Raw genomic sequence first — 15562 nt, 5'->3', positions numbered from 1 at the left:
TTACGAATTATTAAAAGTAACTACAAATATGTCATTTATTAACTTGCTAAAAAAAAGTTTAATTTAGTTTAAAATGTTAATGATGTCTGAAACTAATAAATTATTTTCCACTAAAACTAAATGGGATTTTTACATGAAAAATCTTCTTTGGTCCTATATTTCATAAATGTCCTTATTTCATTGAAAGCTTTTAGAGATAATTAATGGACAATTTTATCCTTTTCACGTTAACCAAAGCAACATTTATTTCTATTTATTGGACATTTTTTTCATATTTTTCAAGCATTCTTAATTGGGGTGTTTACAAGAACTCCGAAAATTGGTCTAATCGACCAAAATAAATATATGGCAAAAAGAAGTAGGGTAATACTATTGGTACATGTCTTGAAGTTGAGAGTGATCAAGAAAATTTTTGTTGGGATTATCTACAAACGAAAGTTCTTGTCGGCATTTCCAAACCCCTTAGAAGAGGCATGTTGATCCAACGATGAAACAAAAGAATGTATATAGATCCAAATGAAGTATGGAAGGCTCTTGGATTTTTGTTATTTTTGCGGTCATATCGAACATGTAGAAGATTGTAGTTTAATTGAGGAGAATGATAATTTACCAAAGGAACTCCAATATGGTAGCTGGCTAAGGTTTCAAAGCACTTCCAAAAGACAAGAAAAAATTCCCTCGTCAGGCAGAAAGAAGGAGAATATAAAGATCTTCAACAGGTTTCTCCATCAAATCCTGCATCAAATTTAAATATTTCCAATAAGATTAAAGAATCAAATATTCAGGAGGTGCCTGATCCAAACAAGGTTAGTGAGTTACAACAAAATTCAGATCCCACCAAAGAGGTTATTGACTTAAATCAAGTGATAACTAAGCAAGGAGATTTATTTACCGGTTACATACAACAGCCAGAACTCCTGTCAACTTCAAACAAAACGTGCCACCTTGATGCAAGATCAAATGAAGTGTTGATGTCCAGTAACAAAATCAGTAGCTCAATCCTGAAAAGCATATTGGAAAATTCGTAATTGGAAAAGAAAATAAAAAAACTCAGAGCAACCTTCTTTTTGAAGATACATCCATCTAAAAAACCCAAAAGAGGGAAGCAATTTCTGAAGCAGGAAACTCTATGACTAAAAAATTGAGAGGGGTAGACAATATATCTGAAACTTTTGATTTACATAATATATCAACAGAGCTTATTGTGCAACTCTGATGGGAGCCATGAAAATCTTATGTTGGAATGCTCGTGGATTGCGGAATCCCAGAGCATCTCGAGCCTTGAGTGGTCTCATTCAGAGCATTAATCCTCAAGCTGTTTTTATATTTGAAACTAAATGCAATGAAGAAGTTACAAACAAAGTTAAAAGATCGGGAAATTTTGATGGTTGCTTTACTGTTAGGCATAGGTGCAAAGGGAGGTTTATGTTTCATTTGGAAGGATCCTTTCAATATCAATATCTGCTCTTACTCACAAAATCATATTGATTGCGATATACAATGGGATGACTTACGATGGAGATTTACAGGTTCATACGGATACCCTGAAACTCATAAAAATTCCTCACATGGGACTTAATTAGTAAACTCCGTAATGATAATGAATACCCTTGGTTAATAGAGGATGACTTAAATGATATACTGAGAAACGATGAGAAATATGGAGGTCCCCCTAGAGACCGCCATTTTCTTCAAAATTTTCAAATAGCTTTAGATGATTGTAATCTTCGACATATTGATTTTATTGGCCCGATGTTCATTTGGTATAGAAAAAGGAATAATGATTGTATTTGGGAAAGACTCGATAGATTTCTTTGAAACAACCTTTTTAAAAATCTTTTTAAAAAGATTTATGTTTGCCATTTAAACTGGATTAATTCCGATCATAAACCTATTGAAATTACTCTCGACGGACCTTGGATTTTATCTTGAGAAATATTGATTAAAAGTATTCTTTTCCAACATATGCCATGAGTGTTTTTAAGCTACCCAAAAAAACACTGTAATGAAATAACTCGATGTTTCTCAAAGATTTTGGTGAGGTTCATTATTGAGAAAAGAAAGATAGGATTCCCTTTGCCTCCCCTAAGGATTTTGGTGGTTTAATTTCCGTGATATAATTGGATTTAACCAACCCTTAGTTGCTAAATAAGTTTGGAGAATTCTCAAAACTCCTTCATCTTTGGTATATCGCCTTCTGAAAAGCATTTATTTTTCTAAGGAGTCTATCTTATAAGCTAAATTGAATTTAAACTCATCTTACCTTTGAAAAAGCTTACTTTCGGGTAGGGATCTTTTGCTACATGGATTAACAATATCAAAGCCTTTCAAGTTCAGATTGTTTTTTCTAAGAAAACAAACCAAATTCATAGAGTTTAAATTCTTAAGCTAGTGCTCTGAAATATATAGTAATCTTTTTTTTCTTTACAATACAAATATTTGATGGTATATTTGAGGTAGAATGTACGTAATAAATCCATATATATTTAAAATTGAAAATGAAAAATAAGATGTATAAATACACCCAGACCCGTTGTCCATATATATATATATACACATACATATCTATATATACATACATACATAGATATATATACATACATACACACATAGATATATATACATACATACATATATATATATACATACATACACACATAGATATATATACATACATACATATATATATATATATATGGATTATTTGAAGTAAACCTGGATATATATATATAGATTATTTGAATAAACAATCGTATATCTAAATAATAGTATAGACGATACAGTAACCAAATCGAAACTCTGAGATTTTGGGTTTAAAACCATAATTTTGAAAATTTTGAAAATGTCACGCCTAGGTTTTATATATATATATATATATATATACGCGCAATATATAGTTGAATTTCACAGAATAACTATATTTAAACAGTAGTATACATTAAGTATAGATGATATTGCATCCACAATAAACCCATATGTCTTGGAAACTAAGAAAAAATGTACAAATACACCTAGATCTGTTGTCCATCCATCTGAACCTTAGATTCGTTGATCGGATCAACCAGATATATATTGATTATTTGAACTAAACTCAGAGATATATGGATTATTTGAAATAAACTGTGAGATTTTGGATTATATACCGCAAGCGAAATTGTTGACGAAGGCCAGCGAAGCTCGACGGTCGACGGAGCTGGAACGAAGATCCATAGTGAAGCTGGAACGCTTGAACGGAGATCCATGGTGAATGAACGAACAAACGCCCAAACAAAGATGGATGCTTGAACGAACGCTTGGTGATTGACCCTTCACACGACGGTTGTGAACAGAGCTCAAATCTGGAACCGAGGACAAATACTTGATGGAGTTGTTGACGAAGGCAGATAAAGCTCGACGGTCAATGGAGTTAGAACGGAGATCCATGACAAAGCTCGAACGCTTGAACAGAGATCCACGATAAAATCTGGTTAGCAATTGTGTGTGGTAGAAAAGGATCTCCGACGATCGGGGATATGAGCGGTGACAGGAAAATGCAACGATCTCCGACTTAAGCTTTGCTTGCATTGTTGAGGAAGAAAAAAGAGTGAGGAATGTTTCTAGGGTTCAGAAGAAAGAATTTACATGAATTTCTAGGATTTGAAAAGATATGTCAAATCCTAGATAATTTTTCTAAAAAATAATTATTTCATAAAAATCATGGATGAGGTCTTAACGATAATTTGAAGTCCATTAAGCTATTTTCAAAATAAATGGAAGGGCTGACAAGAGAAACAGCGAGATTTAAAGTTTCATTTGAAAAAATGGTAAAAAAAACTTCCAAAATTATAAAAACAGCAAAATGAATTTATATAATAAAAAATACTAATTAGTAAATGACAAAACTACCCTAAAACAACAAAAGTAAGTACAAATGAAAATGTCTAAACATTCCAGAAGCAAAATTAAAAATCACCCGATATGGTTCTTTATGCAAGGAAAGATGACGAGCAATCGATGGTGGTCGTTAGAAATTTATGGATGTGAATATGTTGTTAACAAGTGAATATGTGAAGGAATTGTAACTTCATGATGATGTGACCATTAGAAGTATGATTACGTTTGACACGGGAGTTTCATCATCTTCATTCCATGTGACCGACCATTTTGCTCATTGGATCTTGAAAGTCACCTTTAAACACTATCAATCCCTGAACGTCATTGTTGAAAATGATGTTCAAAGTAGAAACAAAAGCATAAAACATATGTGCAAGTGAAAAAAGGTCGGCAACCTGGTGAGGGTGGTCGTTAAAAGCTAGCCAAGATGATGGAATTGAAGAAAGAGTTGTTGAACCAACGATCGAAGACATGAGATTGGAAAGGAGAAAATATGATTTCGGGGGAGTGAAGTGAAGAAGATGAACAAGATGATATTTAGGGTTTTTTATTATCTTCTTTTAATAAATAATAATAGGAATAAGAATACTAATAATAATATTATTAATAATAAACTGAAATATATATATATATATATATACACACACCCACATGTTACAAGCAATTAAAATTTAATTCTCAATTATATGTTTTTTTTTAGGTTCAACAAGCCATTTTTACATGTTTGTATATGAAAAATTGAAAACATAAAAAATATAAAATATTTAAAAAATCAAATTAATTTGATAACAATATGTATAAAATAATAAGAATAAATATTTAGATACAATTGAATTTGTAACAAACATATAAACAAATCAAAATTTAATTGGATAAAAGCAAATTCGATAATAAAAATAAATTCAAATATAAAATTGGAGAGAGAAAAAAGTAAGTTTTTGTTTATTCTAATTAAAAAAAATCAATAAGTAGATAGATAAAATCTAATTTAATAATAAAGGGAGAAAAATCAGGAAGAGAGTTTTATTTACAATTGCAAAAGTGAATGTTCTTTGTCAAAAAGACAAATTAATGATATAATAATACCACACGATGATAATGAACAAAAGGTAATTATAAAATACAAAAAGTAATCAAATTTAAATGAAATATACAGTTTATTAGATGATAATGTGTATAAAATATTCCGTAAAATCCTAATTAAAATAAAAAAAAATAATTAATCTAAATTTAGAATAACAAAAAAAATGAATAAAATAATATAAAATCTAAAGATGTATTATAAATTAAAATCCAAATGGCGATAAACAAATTAAATCCTGAATATTTTCAAAAAGTTGTTAAATCAAATCAAAACAAAGCTAATTTGAATCAATTAGGGAAGAAAATTCTAATTTAAATTCCAAAAGAGAGGAAAATGAAGAAGAGATTGGTTTATTTTAAATCAAATTCTAGTTGTAAACTCATAGCAAAAAACAATTCAATTCTTGTGCAATCAAATATAAATTTGGTAGAAAAATTTGGATATTTTATTAAGGTGAGCTAAATTTCATGAGATTGGATGATTTTGTAATTTTTGAAATCTCAAATTCTATAATATACTCCAATGAAAAAGCCCAAACTAAGGGCCAACAAAACAACTAAGGTCTTCTATATAGAAAGCCCAAACTAAAAAAAGACAGAAGCACAGCTCATAAAAACCCACGTTTTATAATAAGCCCTACAACCCACAAACAGAAAAACCCTGATATCTTATTCTCCATTGTGCAGCCACATTAAAACAAAAAACAAAAAACCCATTTCGCGTTCTTATCTTCCTCCTCCCCCTATTCTACTCTCCTCCCCATTTTCGTTCAAACTCCCTCCCTTCACCATTATTCTACAGACGCAAGCCGTCAATCACAGACTCCACCCGAAGCTCTCCAACATCCAATGGCACAAAAGCAAATGTGGACATGGGCTTAAAAATTAAGTGTCTATGCTTCCAAGATAATTTCACACTCATATTTTGAGATACAAATTATGTGATGCTCTCTCGAATATTAGGGCATCTTTCGTTTTTTAAAATTAAACCCATAAAATTCTACCTTTAAAAACTTAAAATCCTGTTTTTTCCTCCTTTTTTAAGCTAAATGACAAAAATGATAACTATTAGTATTATAAATTAAAATCAATTTAACTATTTAGTATCATAAATTAATATTATGGCATCTTTGATTTTACATTTAAACTAAATGACAAAAATGATAACTATTAGTATTCTTCAATTTAAATTTGTGATGACATCTGTATATTACGAAAATGATAAATCATGTTATCAATCCATAAAAAACATTCCTAAAAAATACCAATCCAAAAGGTTTATAAATGAAAGCTCTTATATCACGTAATGAACTAGCTTAACCAAATTTAGAAAATAAATATAAATAGAGGCAAGACTGGTGTCAATTCGGTACCCATTTTACATTAAATACACTTCATTCCAGCTCTATATATTTCCTAGTCTCACTTGCAATAAAAAGCTTTCAAAATATCAACACGGCAGCAACTGGTAAGCACCGCCAAGGATGCAATTGATATTAAATCGACTTCAAAATTCAAACATACCAAAATTAAAAATTCGAAATTGTAGTGTTGAAGTGACAGTCGTAAAGATTCAGATTCAGAAGTCATTAAATAACAAGATCTCTTGAACCAAAAAAGATATATATTAACCAAATCTCACTACAAAGCATGATGAAAACTGCATTTAAGGATCTAAATTGTTCATTCATCCTCTTGGCTGCGCAACCTAGCAAGCTTGTTGGTAACTACAACATCTAGTTGAGCTGCCCTCTCAACAATCTCTTTCCTCTTCTTTGTTGAAACATCGTGGGCAATCTCAGCACAGTAAGTTCTGCGGTAACAGCAAACACAGATCAAGACAAGCCAGCATATACAGAAAAGATGGGATAAGTAAACATCAGAGGTTTACACAAACCTGTTGTGCATCATCAAGAGTTCGAGCTCCTTGACGTTATGAACAACGAACTTCTTGAACCCATTAGGCAGGTAGTGGCGGGTTTTCTTGTCAGTGCCGTAACCAATATTTGGCATCAACGTGCATCCTTTAAATTTTCTTCTAACTCTGGAATCAATACCCTTTGGTCTTCTCCAGTTTTCCTGACAGATGAAAAATACAAGATAAGCAACAACCCAATTGATTGCTTGAAAGAGAGAGAAAGAGTGATCATTGACATGTACGCAGGGATTTAGTAACAGAAAGCTTATACATTGCAAGAAGCTAACTGTGTCGCAAGACCTGTGTATAATTACTCTATGCCCTCAAAACGAAACGTCCAGTCATTAAAAAGGATTGGACATTAGATACCACGGGCAATTTAAGATACATAGCTAAAGAAATCGGGAAATGGTCAAAGTGAAAAAATGTGTATTTGTACTGCAACCTCAGCCGAAAGATGGTGATATTTGATTATATAATCATAGAAGGTCAGGGATTTGGGTAGTTTGCATCATAGATTGCATCGGTAAGTTAAAGAGTTAAAATGAACTTATAATTGCAAGTTAAATGAAGACGATTTGAAAACAATGAGGATTTGGATATACAACGAAGATCAGATGGTAGTGCATGAAAATATTCATCATTCAAATGCAGAAATGATGGGTTATAATCATCACGCCTTGTTGCATATCTTATGGAAAACAAACTCAATAGGCTGGCCTGACGATCTGTCATCAAAAGACAGAAGACTAAGCCTCAACAATGATCTTTGTTTCCCAGAAATAGGTACTATATTTGACTTTAACAGGGGCAAATTTAAAAACAAATTAAATTACTAAATCATATATAATTCCAAAAGAAGGATCAGATAGTCGATCTTCGACTCAGCAGGTTGCATCCGAAGACACAGGTCAGTCTATGTATCATTATATCGTCAGATCCTACTAAACAAGCCTCAGCGAATAGAGTTAAAAGTACAAACAGAAAACCTAGTGAACCTATCTTCTAAAATTAAATTACAATGAATGTGCTGATAAACAAAATAAGAATCAGACACTCTGTCAGTCACCATCGTGCATCAATAGATGCAACTAAGACTGGGGCGACAATACATATCATCATCTTCCTTAATGCACATTCTACGATATACAAACATAAGACGAAAAGACAGAAACATAAAAATACCTTGACAGAGATCTTTCGATCACTCTGGGGCCTCTTGAACTTCTTGGTCCTCTTCTTCACGATCTTCTTCGACAGCAAAGGCACCGCCATTTTCGCTAAAACCTACAGATTTCATCACAAGAAATCATTAGCCAGCTCAAACAAACGTACCAAAAGCTGTAAAAATTAAAATCCAACCCTTAACTGACAACAATAACAGAAAGTTCACACGATGGATGAACCACAATGGATTAACCACAAGACACTCAAACAACATATGAAATATTATCAACACAAGGGCAAATGAAGATGGTTCAAAGATGATAATAACGAAAGAAAACCTAGCCGCGGAATAGAGAGAAGTACTCACAGATACTAGGGTTTCCTTTGGCCGTCCCAGCTTCGACGATAAGCTCATAGGCTCTGAATGGTTTATATAGAGAATGACCGTCTGATTAGGGTTTCTTTTCTACGGCTCTGAAGAGCTTGGGCCCTGTTCAGCAACTCGATTTAGTATCTGTGGCCCATGGGCTCAATAGAAAGCCCATTACATTAGTATTGGGGAATTTATCACAAACACCCTTTTTAATGCTGCCATTTATTGTTTTTATTTTTATTTTTTTTCAAAAGATATTTATCTATATCCTCAATATTCAATAAACTTCTTTTCAATTTTATAAAAATCACTTTTTAACTCGACTTACATAAATTTATACGATTAATTTTGAGATTTGAAGTCTGAGTTTTTCATCGCACATATTATAAAAAGAAAAATCACTTTTACCAAATTATAAAATTGCAAGTTAAATTTAAATGAATCCTCCCGACTAATTTATTTATTTATGTATTTATTTACAATATTGAACTATATATAAATTGTAATGCTTTCGTATCCGAGTCTCCAATATTTATTTCAATAACTACAAATTCAATTTGACCAATGGAATTCACACAAGCACACATTTCATGCTTTAAGTAAACAGTGGTACTAAAAAAAGTAATAGCAACACAAATCTCTGTTATTATTTATATATATACGAAAATATTTATTTTTCTTATGATTTCATCAAATGTGCATTAAGATATAACATTTAGGAGGTAGGAGTGAAATTGTTTAGTATGAAAATTTGTGAAGTTTGGAAAGTTGTTTAGGCGTGGGAGTCTATAATGTAGGGGTGTATGGTAACAATTTGGTTTTTGGATTTTAGTTTTTAAAAATTAAACTTATAAACACATCTTTCACATCTAAATTTCTTGCTTTCTTGCCTACGTTTTATCCATGCTTTCAAACATCGAGCCAAAATTTAAAAACTAAAAAAAAAAAAAATAGTTTCTAACAACTTGGTTTTGGAATTTGAAATTTGATTAAGACTTTAACTATTGTACTTAAGAAAGATGCAAACAATTGTAAGAAAATGTGAGAAAAAATAAGCTTAATTTTCAAAAAAAAAAAAAAAAATTGTTACCAAATGGGATTGTAAGACATAAGTCATGAAATTGATGGTTTTTAATTGTGGGACTCAACGTAGGTTTAAGAATTCCCACAACTCCTACTCCATAGTCCAAAAATGTCCTTGAGCTAAAAGAGGACATAATAGGTTGCTAGATTTTTTAAGGTTGTGAAAAAAAAATGAATTGAATATTGAAAAATAAAAATGGATTAAATTCATAGTTGAAAACTTTTAAATTGGATTTAAAAAATCAAATTAGATGATGTTTGATCTGCAAATTTAATATAATGAAAGTTAAATAAATATCTCAATTAAGTTATGTTTGACATATATATTTCACTTGTTTTCATTTGGTTTACTTTTATGTGTTGGATAGCTACTAAGTGACTAGCATATAAATAGCAATTATTTCTATATCACATTTCATTTTGAAGAGTTCTTCTTCCCTTTCTTTCTTTTTTAACTTGAACTAAGTTCTAAGAGTTTTGTCATATATGAGTAGTTTGATGTTTTTGTTTTACTAGAATTAGTCGTTGTATCATGCTTTAGACTATTCATGTAGGTTGCTCGTAGATCGAACAGATCCAAGGATGAAAAATTGTGATAATTTGACGATATATCGCTAAAATATTGCTAAATTCGAGATACCGATAAAGATATAAGGTGTAACATCCTTTTTCCACAAATATTCACGAAATATTGCCAATATCGTTGTTATCTTTATAAAAATGTGGAAATACTATCAAAATATCATGGATATATCGTCCAAACATTATGGATATATCGTCAAAATAAATATATGAATATATTGCCCAAATATCGCTAGATATCGTTTTTCCAAAAAAAAATCAATTTTTAGCTTTTTCATTTTCTAACTCTTTCCAATTTTCAAATTCAACTTTTTCCATCCTTGTCCGCAATCCAAAATCTTCTTTTCCAAGATCCAATTTGGGGACTTTTTCTATTTAATTTTCACATGATGATCTCAAATTTAAATGATTATGAATTTTGCTTATTTTTCTACCGTGTGAAACTTTTATTCCAAAAATAATTCATGAATTTTCACATCATTTCACCTCAAACTCGAATTGCTATGAGTTTTGTTTCTTTTCATAGTTGTCTATTAGTATAATATGAAGTTGAAAATAAAGGATACACATGTAGAAGCTTACAAGGTCGAGGAAAAGTACTATCTGGATTTGCATGAGGTTGGGATTAAGCTAGGTGATGAAGAAAAATGATCCACTCTATATGTGGGTTAGGCATGCACCTCTCAATGATGCTCAAGGTAATCTGATCATGATCATAGAGAATAGATCAGAAATTGGAGCAATAAGAAAATTTTTCATCCGTAGAAGATCCACGAATAATGAAGCTAGACTCATTTGTTTCAAATATGGAGGAATGAGTTTGGATGGTCAATATGGATATGGATAATATGCAATAATAATCATAGTCATTATGGTTATTGCAATAGTAACTATAGTTATTAAAGTGGCTATGGTTGATATTGATTTAACAAGTGGGAGATAGATAACGGTTTAGATTGAGCACATAAATGCAATAAACTGATACACAGAGATCAAAACTTCATCGTGAAAGCGATGAAGACTCAACTTAAAACCTCTATATTATCTATATTCTACAAAGCATCATCATTTATATGGAATATTGTCTGACCCAAGGTATCCTCACATTGGTATCATTGAGGTCAACATTGATACTCATGCACGACATAAATTCAATTATGTTAGAAATTTTAAACATACTATGACTTGAGAGTAATACTGCCAATGTTGGGCTAGACAACTACTACATTCTAGGTACTCATCTACTACATCCTAAGTACTCATCTTACTATTGAACATTGTATTTGACCTTCTACTATATAACTAGAACTTTATCCAGGACATTTATTTTCCGGACGTCACTATTATCTATCACTTCATTATTGATGATATTTGACTTTTAATTATTGATTTATATAGTTAAAGTTGTAGTTTATTAATTAAAAAAGCTTGTCCTAAAATTTCATTAAAAATTGTACAATATTTTTTATAAATTTTCATGATATCTATAATTTTTCTTGAAATATATATCGGTATATCTGTAAATCTGAATCACCATTATTTATATTGATAATGATATTTTTATCTTTGAGTGAAATGAAATAAAAATTCGATAGAAAAAAGTTCAAATAAGATTAAAGCATAAAAATCCGTTTGGATTGACAAAGAAATGTTTTTCAAAAAAATTGTTAAAAATACTCTTCGAAAACAATTTTGAGTGGTTGTCAAACACTTCAATTTTTTCTAAAATGACTTATTTTTTAAATCAAACACTTGAAAATATATTCCAAATGCATTCTAAAATGAGACCTTTTTAAATATAAAAAATATTTAAAAATATTTACATTTTATAGAAAAAAGCTATAATAGTACAAATCACTTTTAGATTTTTTGCTGTAAAGTACAAATATTTTTTAAAATTTTCTATTTCTAAAAATTTCCTTTATAAAATACCTGAGTTTATTTTTTCTTCTCAAATTTTATTTCTTGAAAATGAAAGTTTTAGATAGAAACAGAAGTAAAATCCAAATAAATTCAAAAAGTTTAGATGAATATATAGTTTTTATTATTATTATCATTATTTTTTTTCAAATTCTGGAAAAGAAGATTTTGGATTGAAGATGAGGCTGGAAAAAGTTGAATTTGAAAATTGAAAAAAGTTAGAAAATGAGAAGGCTAAAAATTGGAAAAAAAAAAATGAAAAGAAAAAACAAGATCTAGCGATATTTGGACAATATATCCACAATATTTTGGCGGTATATTCACAATATTATGGCAGTATTTCCACATTTTGTAAAGACATCAACAATATATCCATTAAACGATATATCGACAATATTGCCGATTCTTCATGAATATTTGAGAAAAAAGATATTACCCTCCTATATCTCTATCGGTAACTCGAATTTAGCAAAATTTCAACCATACATCGCCGTGATAACTTGATTTCCATCCTTGATTTTAATTTAAAATATATCGATAAAATTATTTACATAATGAATTTGCACACATTAGTTACCTTGTCAATTAACATAAATGATGTCCCCTCCAATTTTTTAGGGTCAATTTTAACAAGAAAAAAAAATCCAAAGACGGTCTTTTAAAACAATTTTCAAAAGTTAAAGTATATAAAAAAGAAACTTTTCAAAATCTATGATATAATGGAAACCAAACCTACCCCTAAAGTTCGAAACATTTGGTATAATTTAACCTTCAATATATAAAGAGAAGAACGATCTATTAAGCAATTTCCATCATACAGATTTCGTCAAAAGAACACTCATCTAACCAACTAAAGATTGAAGAACAAAGTTGGAATGAGTTAGGAGAGGAAGGGCTAACCTCGACCCACTCTTTGTCAACCTTCTCAACATGTGCATTTGATTTGGGGATGGCATAGAACTTAGGCTTATCAATTTGCTTCGTCAATTTCTTTATGAAGTTCATTGAGAATATCAAGTCAAAGCTTTTCTCGAAGTCACTGTCACTTTTATGGAGCTGAACCCCGATATTAGCATTGCAGGATGCAATATATCCAAGAAGTAGAGTGTTCATCCCAGCACTTGTATGGCTGCTGCTGCATATCTGTAAGAAGGTACATTGTCAACTCAATGGACAAGCAACTCAAGATGATAAACCGTTGCAATATAACATTGATAACATTTCTTACCTCGACATACTCCATGCCAAGTTCAGTGAGACGTTCCAGGACATTGGGAGATGAAAGCAAGTTGACGACTCCTCCAGAACCAACTGGGGATTGTAGAATTTCCCATGGTGATTTCATCAAAATCTTGTATTTCTTTTGTTCGTCAACCACGTTGCTAACAACTGGAAGTCTCTCTTCTTCCAAAAACCAGATCTGGAAAATTGATTCCAAGTAATTAAGCAAGAAAATTGTTGATGACTCCATTACGATTGCTATAGCTTAAGCCTTAAAGCACCCCCAAAATGGATCCCGCTCGTGAGTTAATCTCATTGATTAATGACAGCTGTTAAACTAGTGAAAGATGATTTTAGACATGTTTGGGAGTAATTTTGAATTGATTAAATCACTTTTGTCATATTCAAAATTACTCTCCATCATGTCCTTAATCATTCAAAATTAAAATTTAATGTTCAATTTTATACTTTTAGACACAGTCTTCAAACAATTACAATTTGATTTTTAATCATATGTGAGTTATTTTCAAACTCACTTCCAAACTTGCTTTTCACATATTCATTTTCTCTTAAATGGTTTTTTTTATATGTAAACCGTCTCTTACCATAAAAAGAAAAGAATACATATATATGTTACCGATATGAAATAATGGAAATAGAACTTCACTTAAAGACTGCTCACCAACCTTTTCAGAATCGAAGGCAAAGTAATCATTATCCACAAAAAGCTTTTCAATTGAATGAATTGTGGAAGCTGAGCATACCAAAATCAGAGGCACGTATGCTCGGTCTTCAATCTGAGCAGAATACATGTTTAAGTCAGAAAATGTTCTCAAAGATTCATGCTCATTAAGATTTCAATATTTATCTTAGTAGAATTCAGTGCAAATCCAAGTAATACCCTTCCCACATTAATGAATAAAAATACCTAGAAGCCAATGCAACCAACCTATATTGTCATACCAGCAAGAAAATCTTAGTAAATTACTTGCTTTAGACATTTATTTCCAAGTAATCTAATAAACTTCGTTTCAACAAGTAAAATGTAAAAGTAGACAGAGAACCGAAAAAGCCTGATCTTCGCAAAGCATTTCTTACCACATGCAAGAACGATTGTTTAAAACTCTAGTGATGACAAGTGGATTCCATAACTAATGCACGTTGAATCACAGCGAACAAACTTATTATTTCATTCCTACACTAATCCATCAAAATAAAGGGCCAATAAAAAAATAAATAAAATACAACCTTTGCAAACCTTCTATCATCACAAAGTAGATCAGGAAGGGAAGAAGATGTTGGATGCTCATCAATATCACAAACTATATCAAGGTCGGAGTACCATCCCTCATCATTAACAACTAAAACAACGGCAGTTTTTCCAGAAGATATGAGACTGAGTCCCTTTTTCTGCAAATTGGCATGTGTACCAAGTTCCTTTTCATTTGCACCAGAAATTACACATCTATCTAATATCCTCAAAGTATTTTGTACATTTTCCAATTTAGAGGCATTGAATAGCTCGTCAACAGTCAACCTGATTCAAGTGGTCAATTGACAATACAAGGTCAGTGCATTGGAAAGTAGTCAAAAGGATTTAACCACACATGAACTCATTGACTTAAAGGAAACTATCAAATCAGACAACGAGAAAGTTAAATATCTTGACCTTTAAACTTCATAGAACCGATTGTAAGTAAATTTTAACTGAAGGAGATACTCAATTAGTCAATTTTAACTAATCACAACGATATCTTTCAAAAGAGAAATGAAAAGTGAAGAAACATTTGTAACATTGCAATGGTAGGATTGGCCAACTTAAAATTATATAAAAAAACCAATGACTTAGCACCTGCCCGGCAATTGGTTATGTACAGGTTCAAGGATATTCTGAAGGCATAAACTAGCACTTAAAAGTTCCATCAGGATATGCAGAAACCAAAACGTACGGAAAGATGGAGACAAACTATATATTTCTAGTTCAAATTAAAAGACACCATTGGAGAAACAAAACTTATAAAAAGAGTACAAACTACATCTAACTCAAAATTGAGCTACACCTTCTTGTAGGAATCGCAATATCTTGTAAAGCTTTTTGAAGCAACTTGGAATTCACTCCAACTATCTGATCGGCAAGTAACCTTCCCTGTGCTTTTTCTCCAAATTTGAAACCATAAAAAATGTGCTTCTGTTCCATTTCAGACAGCTTCTTTTTTGCAGCTACGAGGCGTTTTTGGAACTTTTTCCTTTCTTTCCATTCCTACAATGAAATATCGAGGTTACCAGACCAAGCGTCAAGATAGGAAAAAAGAACTTAAAATTGCAAGCAAAAGAAGGCTGAA

At 31.1% G+C, this 15562-nt stretch overlaps 2 protein-coding genes and 4 non-coding genes across 6 annotated transcripts in view; all 6 read right to left on the bottom strand.

Annotated features, from left to right (window-relative positions):
* Positions 1-6419: 6419 nt before the first annotated feature.
* On the bottom strand, positions 6420-8522 carry LOC120082967 (60S ribosomal protein L32-1). Its single transcript, XM_039038418.1, has 4 exons — positions 8409-8522; positions 8060-8161; positions 6854-7035; positions 6420-6769 (listed from the first exon to the last, which is right to left on the bottom strand). Exons 1-4 carry the CDS (start codon positions 8454-8456, stop codon positions 6640-6642), a joined length of 462 nt encoding a protein of 153 aa, XP_038894346.1. The 5' UTR covers positions 8457-8522; the 3' UTR covers positions 6420-6639.
* On the bottom strand, positions 7109-7254 carry LOC120084303. Its single transcript, XR_005483667.1, has one exon. It is a non-coding gene; the product is annotated as a small nucleolar RNA F1/F2/snoR5a (small nucleolar RNA).
* Positions 7314-7397, bottom strand: LOC120084299. Its single transcript, XR_005483663.1, has one exon. It is a non-coding gene; the product is annotated as a small nucleolar RNA Z196/R39/R59 family (small nucleolar RNA).
* Positions 7482-7558, bottom strand: LOC120084298. Its single transcript, XR_005483662.1, has one exon. It is a non-coding gene; the product is annotated as a small nucleolar RNA Z195/SNORD33/SNORD32 family (small nucleolar RNA).
* LOC120084307 lies at positions 7921-8000 on the bottom strand. The gene has a single exon (XR_005483670.1). It is a non-coding gene; the product is annotated as a small nucleolar RNA U31b (small nucleolar RNA).
* A 2113-nt stretch (positions 8523-10635) lies between the features above and the next one.
* LOC120082966 overlaps positions 10636-15562 on the bottom strand; it is an 11883-nt gene continuing 6956 nt past the window's right edge. Inside the window, 6 exon segments of the mRNA XM_039038417.1 lie at positions 10636-10782; positions 12900-13142; positions 13228-13419; positions 13907-14017; positions 14469-14757; positions 15281-15480. Of these exon segments, the coding sequence (XP_038894345.1) occupies positions 10705-10782; positions 12900-13142; positions 13228-13419; positions 13907-14017; positions 14469-14757; positions 15281-15480 (1113 nt within the window). The 3' untranslated portion in view covers positions 10636-10704.

Source organism: Benincasa hispida, chromosome 8 (assembly GCF_009727055.1).
Source record: "Benincasa hispida cultivar B227 chromosome 8, ASM972705v1, whole genome shotgun sequence".
Lineage (NCBI taxonomy): Eukaryota > Viridiplantae > Streptophyta > Magnoliopsida > Cucurbitales > Cucurbitaceae > Benincasa > Benincasa hispida.
Note: the sequence above shows the minus strand (reverse complement) of the source record. Positions and strands in the feature narration are given on the sequence as shown.